The 12,709-nt window shown below is 48.9% G+C and overlaps 1 protein-coding gene across 14 annotated transcripts in view; it reads right to left on the reverse strand.

The window, feature by feature from the left end:
- Positions 1 to 1,635: 1,635 nt before the first annotated feature.
- The window catches only part of PAX6 (paired box 6), a 24,943-nt gene continuing 13,869 nt past the window's right edge, over positions 1,636 to 12,709 (reverse strand). For 6 of the 14 annotated variants that reach the window (XM_080405859.1, XM_080405869.1, XM_080405866.1 and 3 more), the window contains 9 exons: positions 12,039 to 12,080; positions 11,730 to 11,945; positions 10,977 to 11,142; positions 6,511 to 6,669; positions 5,621 to 5,703; positions 5,201 to 5,351; positions 4,960 to 5,075; positions 2,739 to 2,889; positions 1,636 to 1,881 (listed from right to left, as the gene is read on the reverse strand). In XM_080405859.1, the coding sequence (XP_080261985.1) occupies positions 1,796 to 1,881; positions 2,739 to 2,889; positions 4,960 to 5,075; positions 5,201 to 5,351; positions 5,621 to 5,703; positions 6,511 to 6,669; positions 10,977 to 11,142; positions 11,730 to 11,945; positions 12,039 to 12,080 (1,170 nt within the window). In that variant the 3' untranslated portion in view covers positions 1,636 to 1,795. The other 8 variants (XM_080405862.1, XM_080405863.1, XM_080405870.1 and 5 more) reach the window with 7 other exon arrangements.

The raw sequence follows: 12,709 nt of genomic DNA on the forward strand, positions 1-12,709 counted from the left end.
ATGAGATCCCTTTTTCAGCACAGCATCACAAGTAACAACTGCACCACAATGAGCCAGCTTCATAGATATGGGAATGTTTAGATTTCCCTGCCAGTGACTAAAGGCCTTTAGCTTTCACTAGCCAGTCCCAGCTCGCATTGTTGTTGCCTGTTGATTTGTCTTCTCTCATTATTCCTTGACATGCAGCTCTCCACCCACGCCCACACTAACAACCCTCACACAAAGCGCATTGAGGTATTAACCAGGTTACAAGTTCAATGGAAAATTACACTAAGATTATGCTGTGTGGCAATATAAAGGGATGGTATTCACTCTCCCCAAAGAGCTTGTTAAAAACACAGCTGGTTTGTGGGGTTTTTTTTTCTTTTTAAGCATCCTAACAAAACATTTTTTAGCAGTCAGACATGTATATTTGTGTGTATATGTGTCTATACCTACTTTATGTATAATTACAACAGATAGACACGGGCATGCATCGCGTCTCCACCACGGACTGGCACTATGCAAACTCCCCGCTGGAAATTCTGCTGGATTCTGGAGTTCATTTAGAGCGTCCCCAGAAACCCAAGCTAAATAAACAACCTCCTCCTGCTCTCAGCTGCAATTAGATACATGAACCTATCTTCTTTTTGTTAGCCCAAATTACAGGCTAGTGGAAGGGCTGAAAGTCTATAAAAACTTAAGAATCCCTCCTGATTGAAAACTCAAAATAAATTCAAAATAAAACTTAATGAGATTAACCTAACACAGTAACAAAATTTGCAACACCACACTATAAGGTTAAAAAGAAAATAGTATAATAAAGGAAATACAAAGGCTTTGGCATGGTTTTTACAATCAACAATGGTTAATTTTGATATGTAGTTGTGAACAACTTCAAAACACTTAAGTTTAAAACTCTTGCAAGCACTTTTAATTGATTAGGAATGAATTCTAGATGCACAAAAATGATTGGACTGTGAACAGTAGTACAACTATATCTAAGAACAATTAACTCTTTCCGACCAAAAAGAAACGTATGATGCATGAAAATGTGTATAAAACATCTATAGAATATTCTTGTCAAATATAAATGAAATTAACTTTATTATAGAAATCATTCTGGGAGATTTCTAGGGAAGACAAATACTTACATTTCGACATAAAACAAATCGGATTATATCGAAGACACAATCTACCTTTTATCTATCAAACTCTTTTCTTCATCGAAGTTCTCTCTTTACCCCTGTTTGCACATAGCTTCAGCCGTTAACAACCTTTGGAAATACCAACAGATATTTTTCTTACATAAATCTAGTGCGTATTGTTCCAGGTTTAATTATATGCAATGGAATGATACAAACTTGGAACAGCAATCCATAATCTATGAACAGATTGGTAGAAGTATTCGATATATCTTGATAAAACTCTTAAATTCGTGGCAAAGCTTGTTGATCATGGCTTCTTTTTTTTTCCTTTTCTTTTTTTTTTTTTTTAAACAACTTCATGACCAACACAGATCAAACATCCATCCAGTCTACATTGTTCTTTTTTTTTTTTTTCATTATAACATACAAATGCCCATTTACAAATAATACACCAAAATGAATAAAAGTTTGGATACCAAAATGAAGATTTGTTCCAACTGATATAATGCCTTCAGTGTACAAAGGTCCGTGTGAAAGTCTTTTCCATGTGTTATAGCATAGGGCACAGTTGCAGTACAGAAGTACTCTGAGAGCCATTCTTCCTTTATAAAATACTGCTGAACATCCAACTGTTGTCCATATAGTCATTTACAGAATTAACACATGTTTTACTGTAATCTTGGCCAGTATTGAGACATATCAGGTTCACTGCCAGGAACTTGAACTGGAACTGACACTCCAGGGGAAATGAGACCTGAAAATTGAGGGGGAAAATGGATATTTTAGTTTTTCTATACCTAGCACAATTTTTTGCTTTATAGTTTCATATATTTGTGCTTGTGTTCTGGTATTAAAGCTTGCCATCTACCAGCCTGCAGAGTCAGGTGGTGAGGTGGGTATATTTTAAAAAACTGTGCACATCTCACTGATTTGTTGTTATAAATAAACTGTCATGCTTTGAGATAAATGCCAGAGCTTCGGCTCGTTTGTATCAGTTGGGAATTCAGCCCAAAATACACTAAGCATTTCTATTCTTTTAAAATGTATCTGGCTTGCTCCTGCTTACACTGACACTTACCCTTTTATACTCTGTTTTGCCTTCTTATGCATAGGTTAATATTTCTACAGGTTACCTGCCTTCTCAAGAACTTCAAATCGTTAGCAAAAAATAGCCTCTGACAACAGACACGGTAAAAACACCCCTAGTCCTGCAAACACTTTCACGTACACTGAACGTGATGGGTGTGGGTATCGCTGCTGAAATCTAACAGTGAAATAAATGCTGCTTTAGAAATCAAGTATACAGAGAAGATTTAGCAGGATGGGGGCCTCACTGAAGAGCTTTCCGCTGTAGCGCTATTCAAGCGACACCTCTGTTAATCAGCTGTCTTTCATCTACCCCTCCAGTGGCAGCTTAAAAATCAGACTTTCTGCTCTAGCCCACAAGGTTACACATTTTCATCTTCCGCCTGATTCAGCAGCTACTAAACCCGACAGAGACCTCTCCCAGCATTGGGGAGAATTCTCCTGGCAAATACATGGGAAAAACCTGATGGCTGGAGCAAGGAAGCCATGCTGGCAGAAGGGCAGGGGGACTACGAGGCCACTCACCTGTGGAAGTGGTGCCAGAGGTGCCCATCGGCTGGCTGTTCATGTGTGTCTGCATGTGAGGAGGGGTGTATGTATCATAGCTCCGTCCATTCACCGATGGACTGGTGGGCAGCATGCAAGAGTAGGAGGAGGTCTGGCTGGGTACCGGGGGCTATGGGAGCAGAGGATGAAAGAGCGTTAAGTATCGGCCAAGGTAAACACAGCGTTATGCTCTTCTGGACGGATGTGCCAGCCCTCAGAAGCAGCGTGTGCAAGCCAAAACCAGCTTCGGTTTCAAATTCTGGGACCTAGATGTGAAGCCCTATGTAGGAGCTCAACCAAGAAGCCTCTTCCCAGAGGTTTTTTGGTCCACAGAAACAGCGTGGACAGTCCCCGGCACCTTTTCAAATACACTTGGTGAGCAGATCCCTACATCTAACGATGGTGTTACCTACCTAAGCCAAGGAACCAAAGCCTGAACGCTGCCCTTATTTGTACCTGGGCAGAAGAAAGATGTCTCATGCCATTTGCAGCCAGAGACAGGGCTGGCATCTCATCTCACATTTGGTGGTGTAACTAAAAACTGTTAGGGGTGTAACTAGAAACTACTCCGCTGAGGCACACGGACTGGTCCTGCATCTGCAAGCATGTTGTACGTGCACATGTAAGTATGGGTTTGGGGTGACCCACGTTCTGAAGGGGGATCAACGCGCACATATGTGCGTGTTGATCCCCCTTCAGAATGTGGGTCACCCCAAACCCACACATACATGTGTGGCAATCCCCTGTCAGAGCCACAGTCACAGCAAACCCCTGCCAGCAGCATCCCAGGAGATCAGACATTTGCCTAAACTCCAGTCCCTAAAACCCTATCTGCTGGGGGGGAGAGCAGCTGGAGGCAGAGGGTGCCAGGGAGGCACCAAGCAGGAGCATCTCCCACTCCAGGGTGCTGGTGCAGCCCCAACACAGGGAGGCAACAGGGGAGCGGGAACGGGGATGAGTAATTCCCACTCCAAGTGCATGAGCCTCAACGAGTCCACACGTGTTTCCTCTGTCAGCACTTCCCCGACAGACACCGTCTCGAAAAATGCAAACAGCCTCGCTTACTGAGCACACACGCTGTGCTCTAGGAGAACCAGCAACGCGCCGTGCATCCGCAGGGAGATGCCAACTGTTCGGCTGCCAGATCTCCCACTCTGACATCGCGTGGCCATCCTCCCATGGTGGCCACATAGGCAGGACTTTCCAGAGCGGCTCACACATGCCAGGTCCCCGGCCCAGGTGCCCGGCAGCAGTGGATCAGGGGCCTCCTGCTTTCCCAAGGGTCCCCCTCCCACGTCAGCCTTTTGATCTTTTGTCATCTGCTACCGGGAATGGCGCCGCCAGCCTCCAACGTCACGAAATAGCGACCTAGCCCACGTCATTTCTTTCTGCAAACTTGCGAGACTCTAACTTTATTTGGTTAATTTTGGTTCAGCAATTAGTAACATCGTAATTGCCACGGCGGAGGAGTCAGGCTCTCTAATCTGCTCGCCTGTCTCTAGCAGTGGTCAATGCTGTGTGCCTCAGACAAAGCTGTAAAACTCCCGTAATTGGCCAGCACCTTCCTAGGCCAACCCCACTATTAAAAAAGGAGGAATTTTGCATCTGAAAGGTCTATAGAAACAGACCCCAAAGGAATAGATTTCTTCCTAACCCAGCTGGTGATCAGCTAATGCTTTCAGGCATGAGGATTGACAGCTCTTGCAATTCTGGCTTAGCTGGCATAACCACTGATGCTAATCACATCCTTCCCTCTCTCAGGTGTTCCTGATGTGCCGCCACCACATTACCTACACGGGGAAGGATGGATCCCTCTGGCAGCTTATTCAGGCAGCAATTTCCACAATACCGCATCAGTGAGTTCCATAGGTTAACCATGGGGTTGGTTGTTTTTTTCCTGAAAAGAGTTTTTTCATCCCAGAACTGCTGCCTTGTAAATTTGAGGACCTTTGTCTTTTAAAATTCGGAAAAAGCGCTTGTTGAGCACCAGGTCTTACAGCACCCTTCCCCTTGTGACCCTCTCACATAGCGCATCTTTTCAGATGCCAGGGAAGCCTTTGGTGCCAGGTTCCCTGCAGCGTGGTGTGGGTCTGTAACCCCCTGTCCCACAGAGAAAGGGCCCCCACCCATGCTGCTGCACCCCCCAGGGGCCACTGGGTCCCGAGAGAGCGTCATGCCGTGGTGGCAGCGCCAGACTTACTTGCATAGGCAGGTTGTTGGCCATGGTGAAGCTAGGCATGGGCGGCAGCGCGCTGTACGTGTTTGTGAGCGCTGTGTCCGTTCTGCCCAACATGGAACCTGATGTGAAAGAGGAAACTATAATAGAATAGACAGATAGATGAACACATTAGTTTAACCGCAGTTACAATGGGCGATACAGTCTCAGAGTATCATTTTTTCCCCAAGAGGATAGATGAACGTGAGTGGGTTGGTGGCATTACCGGGGGTCGTTGGTTGCGGGATCGGCTGGTAAACACTTGTGCTGAAACTACTACTGATGGGAATGTGGCTGGGAGTGTTGCTGGCTTGTCTTCGCTGGTTCCTCAGCTTCTCTTCCCTTCTCCACTTGGCCCTTCTATTAGAAAACCACACCTGGAAACAGAGTGTTTGACAGATGTGAGTGACCCTACAAGGACTAGAGGTGTGGGGCTCCCCCCCCGCCACCCCAGGCAGTGCTGATAGAAAGCTGGCTCACAGCACGGCAAAGCAGCATGCAAAAGCAAACCCCAGCTGTTGTAATTTTCCTGAAGGGGGAGATGGACAAATACCCGATCATAAATAGGGGCTGCCCTGTGCTCCAAGAAGCCAGGAATAGTAACCGTAAAAATAAGAACAGTTATAATTGCACAGCAATTCAGTACCTGTATTCTTGCCTCAGGCAGGTCTATTTTAGCAGCTAGTCTCTCTCTCGCAAACACATCGGGATAGTGGGTCCTCTCAAATTCTGCAGAAAGAAATATTGTTGCATTAGTTGCATGGAGTTAATGTGGCTGACCGTAAAATGCAAGTTGCTTCTGCGCTGCCTATGCTCTGACTGCTCTTAACAAACGTTGTTGTAAAGGCAAAGCTGAGCTCTGTGTGTGTGCTGTGTTGGGAAGGAGGATGCCTTGCCTGCTGGGGAGTATTGCTAAGGGGGCAGGCAGGCTTGGGTGCAACGCTGCATCTTTCAAGCAGCAGTGAGGGCTTCTGCCTCCACTGAGGGGGTCCCCAAGGCAGCTCTGACCCTGTCACCAAGAAGCAAAATGGCACGTCGCTAAATAACAGCAGAAAATAAGAACAAAGATCTGCAGCGGGTCAGAGGCGAGGTGCGCCCAGGCCGGTCAGGGAAAAGGGCACCTGCTCCCAGCCCGGGGCTGCAGCAGCGCTGGGGATGGGCAGTGAGTGTGGGGGCAGGCACGGGGGGCTGTGCCAGCCCCAGCTGCCTGCCCTCGCATGGCGACATGGCACAGGCGGCAGGAGGAGGTTTATCTCCCAGAGAGGAGCCCAGGGTGTAACATTGATGTTTCGGTATGATCTGTGCCTTGAGTATGTTCCCTTTGAAAACCTTTTAACAGCTTCTCGGTGGATGCCACAGCCATCGATGAATATTTGGAGCTCAGTGAATAAAAGAGGACGGAGGGAGCCACGGACTTAAAATAACATACATATATATACAGGGCACATGAATACCGTGCTTCCGCTCAGCTCTTAATATAGCCAGGGCACATTTTGCTTTCCTCTCCTGCTTCACCCGTAGGAAAATGTCATTCACCTTTCTCCAGGGCTTCGATTTGCTCTTGGGTAAAGGATGTCCTATTTCTCTGCAGCTTCCTTTTCAGCTGGAGTCTCATTTGGGCCTCGTCTGAATCTTCTCCATTAGAGCTGATGGAGTTAGTGTTTTCCCCTCCTCCCTCCTGTTGCGGACAGCCATCTGTGGAACCGAGAGTGGAAAAGTGAAACGCAGGTACCCTTGTTTTAAGATCCCTATCAGAGAAATAAGGCAACTAGGGACAAGTTCAGCCATGTTTGCTGATACCCTCCCTTAAAAACCTCTCGGGTATCGAAGTGACACCACGCTAATGACACGGGTATCACAGAAACATTTTGGTTTCCAGTGTTATGATAAACATTGGAGATGAGGAATTCCAATCACCTGGTCTTAATTTCATTTTGTTTTTCCTCTGGAATAAAACCTGCATAAAAATACTTTTCCCCTGAAAGTGATTCTTTCCATGAATCGCTGCTGAAGTGCCATGGCAGTCTCCTCTGCCTGCTGCATTTATTTACCTATTGCTATATTTAAAATAGCAATGTTCAGTATTTCAGATTATCTATAATCATTAATTCCTATCTAATCAATTAGATGTTGATAGGTTTGCAGAAAATGCTATTAAGAAACCAAACCAAGCTTGTAATCTTTTTTAAAAAATATTTATCCAGTTTTTATTTGAATTCTGCACAGTCAATTTCATTTTAAAGGTTGTGAATTTAGAAGTGCCTGCATTGTTCTGCAGTTTTATTCAACTATTGTATGAGTGTGCATTGCCTTGACACCTATTACTGAGCACAGCTGTAATTATATCATCACCAAGAACAGGCTATAATTGCTGAAAATGGAATTTTATATTTAGATAAAAGGACTGTCCATTCTTTGTAATGTGTTGCACCAGAGAAAAGTAAGATTTCTTTTAAAATTTTAACATGTAATTTTAAAAGAAATAGTAGCGAGTTCGCTAACTAGCTAAATATGCTATTCTGCAGCTGAACGTTTGGCATATCATTGAAGTGGTACGTTTTTAATTAGGGCATTTCCACCACTTTTAATGTAATTTCTGTCATTAAACAGGGGAAAGTTTCATTGTGCCCCGCTTGCGGGCGGCGGCGGGGAGGCAGCCCGGGCCCGGCGGGGCTGGACGGGGACCCCCGGGCGCCGCGGCCCGAGGGCACGGGCGCTGCCGCCGAGGCGGAGAAGTCCTTGTCCCCGACATTAGCTCTCCCTCTCCTTTCAAAGCATATTTTTCCAGGCGTTTTGATGTCGCATAAAGGGGGAGACGGGATGGGGGAACGCATGGGCTGCTTATGCTAATTCTCTTGAAAAGTTACGGCAAAAATAAATAGCGACACTCCCGCTACATCCTTTAAATATTGTGGGAAATCAACTTTAAAGTAATATCATTTATAATCGGCGAACAATGGCCCCGGCCTTCAAAGCTCGGGGGGAATTGTGACAGGATCTGGTGGGACCCTTTCAACCACTTTGAAATGTTTTAAAACCCGAACTTTCTCCCCCATTTAAACACGGGGATTCAGCGGCCGCGGTGACCATATGGGCGGCCGCAGCCCCATTGAGGCGGCCGGCGGCGGGTGAATAGCGGGGGGGGCCGCCTTTCAGGGCACACAAAGCCGCCGGGCCCGCCGAGGGCCGCCGCGCCGGGCCAGCCGCCCTGCCAAGCGCCGGTGGCAGCGCCGGGGGCCGCGCCCGCCCGCCGCGGGGCCGCCGTAACCTCCGCCACCGCCCCCATCCATCACTGTCCGCACGGAGCGGCCCGGGGGGCTGCCCCCGCGGGGCCGGGGCTCCCAGCGCCTGCCTCTGCCGGGGAGCCCAGGGCACCCCGGGGCCGCTCCCCGGGCCGCCACCCCGATTTCCCAACTGCTGCAGCCGCGGGTGCTCGCAGCCTCCTCGCTGCGCTCCGCGCTTCCCCCCCCATCCAGCCGAAAGTTTCACCTAAACTCGCCTATCACCATTTAAAACCCCGGCGACGGACAACTGAGATACTTCTTTTTAGAAAACATCCCCCCCCCTTTTTTTTTTTATTTTAAAAGCCCCTAAAAGAAGCGATCTCAATAGGGCTGTTCCACCTTCCAGACCTAATCCGTAAGAAAGCGAGTGAATGTCCGTCCCTATTATCCTATAGCCAGACCATCTGACGCTGGGTATAGGATTTGTTTCCTGGAAAAAAAAAAAAAAAAAGAAAAAAAAAGAAAAAAAAAAAGAAAAAAAAAAGAAAAAAAAAAAAGAAAAAAAAAAGGGGGGGGGGGGGGGAAAGACGCTGGGAAATAAAATCATTCCTTAGTTTCTTAGTGTCTTAATCAGTGAGGCGGAAAACAAGCAAAAAAAGATAGCAAACCAATTGCGGCACCTCTCAGCTATAGAGCTGGGATCAAAACATTGTAGCATCTGTTGAAAGAGAAAGTGTCTAAATCCTATAGAAGGCTTTAGTCTTATAAGAGAAGGGGGGGGGGGGGGGGGGGAGATAAGAAACAGTGTCTCGGTGATCCCTAAAACCACTAAATCACTGGAGAATTTCTCCCGGATAGAGATGTCTCTTTTTGTTCTGTCAGCCCTCATGTATCCATTATTTTATTCACTGCTGCATGGCGTTTATCAGATTGAGACCATATTTGTACCCCTCTGAGACCTAACCTCGCCTTATGCTTTTTGAGTAATGGACTCTTAAAATCCAGTAACATACCCCTGCAAGGGAAAAACATTAGAGGGAGCATGAATATTCCAGAGGAAATCCATTTTATTAATTTTAATTTTGCGATGCGGATGTTCTAAGTGCCTGCCTGCCTCCCCCTCGCCTCTCCTGGCTCCGCACCCCCGCACCTCCGGCCCCGCTGCTCCGCACCGCGCTATCCCGGCTGCGCTGTGGGAGGGGGGCTCCCGGGGTCCTCCCGCCCCTGCGGAAACTGCGCTCACCCCCACGCCACGGGAAGGGGTCACCACAAGCCCCCAGCAGCTCCACCGACACCTCCCCCACCTCCCCCGGGCACAGGCGCCTCCGTCGCAGCGCCGGCCTCCCGGCCCCAGGTGTGCCCGCACCGCACCGCGCGGAGCCGGGCCCGGGGGCAGCGCCCTGCGGCGGGGCGGGCAGGCAGGGGGGCGCCCCACATTTCTCTATTAACGCCTTTTCTGACAAAAAAAAAAAAAAAAAAAAAAAAAAAAAAAAAAGCCAAATACAACTGGCGGGAACGGAGAGCGCCCAGGCCGTTTGGAGCCGCACGGGCGGAAAGTGCGCACCGCTCCGCGGTGCGGCCCTCGGGTGCGAGGCGGAGAGGGAAGGACGGGGAGCCCCGGGGCCGCTGGCCCGGGGCAGGGGTGCGGGCAACGGGGCAGGGCAGCCCCCTCCCGGCCCCGAGCGCCGCAGGTAGTGGCGAGCCGGCGGGCGGCTGTCGGCGGCAGCCGTCCCGGCTCCGAGGGGGGACATCGGGCAAACCAAAATTTTAAAAAAACCAAACAACACAACAACAAAAAACACCAAAGTGGGGGTGGGGGGAAGCGAGGGCTCCGCTCTATCTTTCTAGTGTCCTTCATAGATTGTTTTCTTCTCTTAAAACTGACATGTCTAATTGGCAAGCGGTGCCATATCGTGTCCAGAGGTCTCCTGTGGAACATTTCTACAGCTGTCTCCTTCAACTAGACGCTTATTCATGTCGCCTTAATGAGAAACAAAACGATCTCTAATGAGCAATTACATAGCGACAGAATTGTTCCCATAACAAATTCTTGCGTGTGACAGAAACATCCTTTGTACCAGATATTCCGCACAGTTACCGATTTTTTTTTCCTTGCGGGGTGAAAACAAAAAGCAGGTTGTTGTATATAGACACCTCTTCTAAAGGACTGACCACAGCCAGGGAGAGCCGAGCCTCAACAGAGCCCGTATTCAAAAAAAGCCATTAACCATCTTAAGTATGTAACGTAACATCCCATTATCCTTCATATTATCCCCTTGTCATTCCTACAACAAATACCTATTAATCTTCAGGATAAACAGTTTCCTATATTTACAAAGTTGTTTCGGGTCCATTGAGGAGCAACTATAATCAGCCCTACGGAGATAGCTACCGATCTCCCCGGCTCCGCGGAGCGCGGCGCGGGCAGGCGGCCCGGGCGGGTGCGGGAGCCCCGGTTACCGGGCTGCTGGGCGAGGTTACGGACCAGCCCCGGAGCCCGCCCGGCCGCCGGCACCGCGGCGCAGCGGACGCGGCTTTGGCAGCGGCTGCGCCCGGGCTGCCCTGCCCACCGCCGGACCGGGGCCGGGGGCCCGCTGCCCGCAGTCGCCCTGGGAGGCGGCCCGGGGGACGCCCTCCGCCCCGCTGTCCCGAGGAACCTGCCCACCGCGCGTCGGGGAGCGGGCGAGGGGCACCCGCGTCGAGGCCGCCTCCGCCAGGCGAGGCCGAGCCGAGCCGGGCCGCCCCGGGCCAGGTTGCGGCGGCCGGGCTTTCCCTTACCTTGGGCGGGCTGCCCGGGTACCGAAGTGCCGGGGTACCAGCCGGGCCGGGTGCCCCAGGTCCCCGTCTGCCCGTTCAGCATCCTTAGCTTGTCGTACATCCCGTCGGCACCCATCTGTTGCTTTTCGCTAGCCAGGTTGCGTAGGACTCTGTTTATCGACGACACCTGGAAGGCAAAGGACAGGAAAGGCAATGGTAGTGCGGTAACCCGCTCGCCGCCAGCCACCCGCGCAGCCCCCGCGCCCCTCCGCGCCCCCTGCGCGCTGCGGGCAGCTCGACCTGGGCGCAAGTCAGGGGTTCCCCGAGCGCCGGTTGTGCGCTGCGGCCGGCCCGCACCGCCGTGTCCCAGCCGCCCCGACTCGCGTACTGCTGGTGGTGGTGCAAACAAACAAACAAACCGGGGGGGGGGGGGGGGGGCAGAAAAAAAAAAAAAAAAGAAAAAATAAAAAAAAGGAAAGAAAGAAAAAAAAGCCCCAAACCCAACCCTGCAAAACCAGAGTGATGGCTTTGACTGATGCTCGCAGTCCTAAGGCGCCAGGCACAGGGGTGACCCGCATTTTTTTATTTATTTTTTTTCCCCTCCTTAAAGGCATTTGTCAGATTCTGTATGAAAAAATGCGTTTGACCCTGCCACATGCAAATGATGTGAACCTGCTATCCTCTCATCTGATACCAAAACAAAGGAAGCAGAGGCTCGCTAGGGCTACCCAGCATTGTAAACGGCACACAGGAAGGTTTTTTTCATGAACTTACACTGGGTATATTATCGTTGGTACAGACCCCCTCTGATAGTAATCTGTCTCGAATCTCCCACGCAAAGATGGAGGGGCACTCTCGTTTATACTGCGCTATTTTGCTTACAACTTCTGGAGTCGCTACTCTCGGTTTACTACCTCCGATTGCCCTGGGTCTGATGGAGCCAGTTTCGTAATACCTGCCCAAAATTTTACTCACACATCCATTCGACACCTGGATAGGGAAGCGGACAGAAAATCACATTATTAATAATTTCAAGACAAAAATAAAATTGTTTAAGTATGCATTAAACAATGACAAGCTTACGTTTTGATTGTCCAGCACTTGGACTTTTGCATCTGCATGGGTCTATAACACAAAAATATACCTTAAATGGTATGAGAACTTACTTAGAGAGTCTTTTTTTTTTCTTTAAAAAAAAATACATTCGTGGCCCTACCCTCTACAAAAGTGATACTTTAAAAACATTTGGAAGAAAAAAAAATCTGGTCAAAACGTAATTCTTTCAGTATCAATGTTAAAATACGCCTTTAATGCGAACAATAGCTAAGTCAGCCTAGTCTCCATCGTCCTCACTGCTCTCAGAAGAGTATTTGCGGGGGACAGGGTGAGTGAGGGTTATCCAGACCTACACTTACAAAGTACCCCTGAGCTGCGCCAGATCGCGTTAGTGTCCGTAAAGACAGATTCCGGGCTAAAACAGCGTGGCTTTGAGGGGGGGTGGGTTTGTTTTAATTTATTTTCCCCCTTTCTCTCTCTCTCTCTCTCTCTTCCCTCCCCCCCCCCCTCTTTTTTGTTCCTTTTTGAAGAAAAAAAAAGAGTAAAAATAATTAAAAAAAAGGCAGTAAGCCACGCCAAATGCATACAGATCTTACAAAATCATAAGTAAATACGGGAGGGGGGGAGGGGGGAAGGAAAGGAAACTGAAATTATGCCGAGCCGTATAATTCAGTTTATTACAGCGAACTAACTGTAAC

Source organism: Falco punctatus, assembly GCF_963210335.1.
Source record: "Falco punctatus genome assembly, chromosome: 10".
Taxonomy (NCBI): domain Eukaryota; kingdom Metazoa; phylum Chordata; class Aves; order Falconiformes; family Falconidae; genus Falco; species Falco punctatus.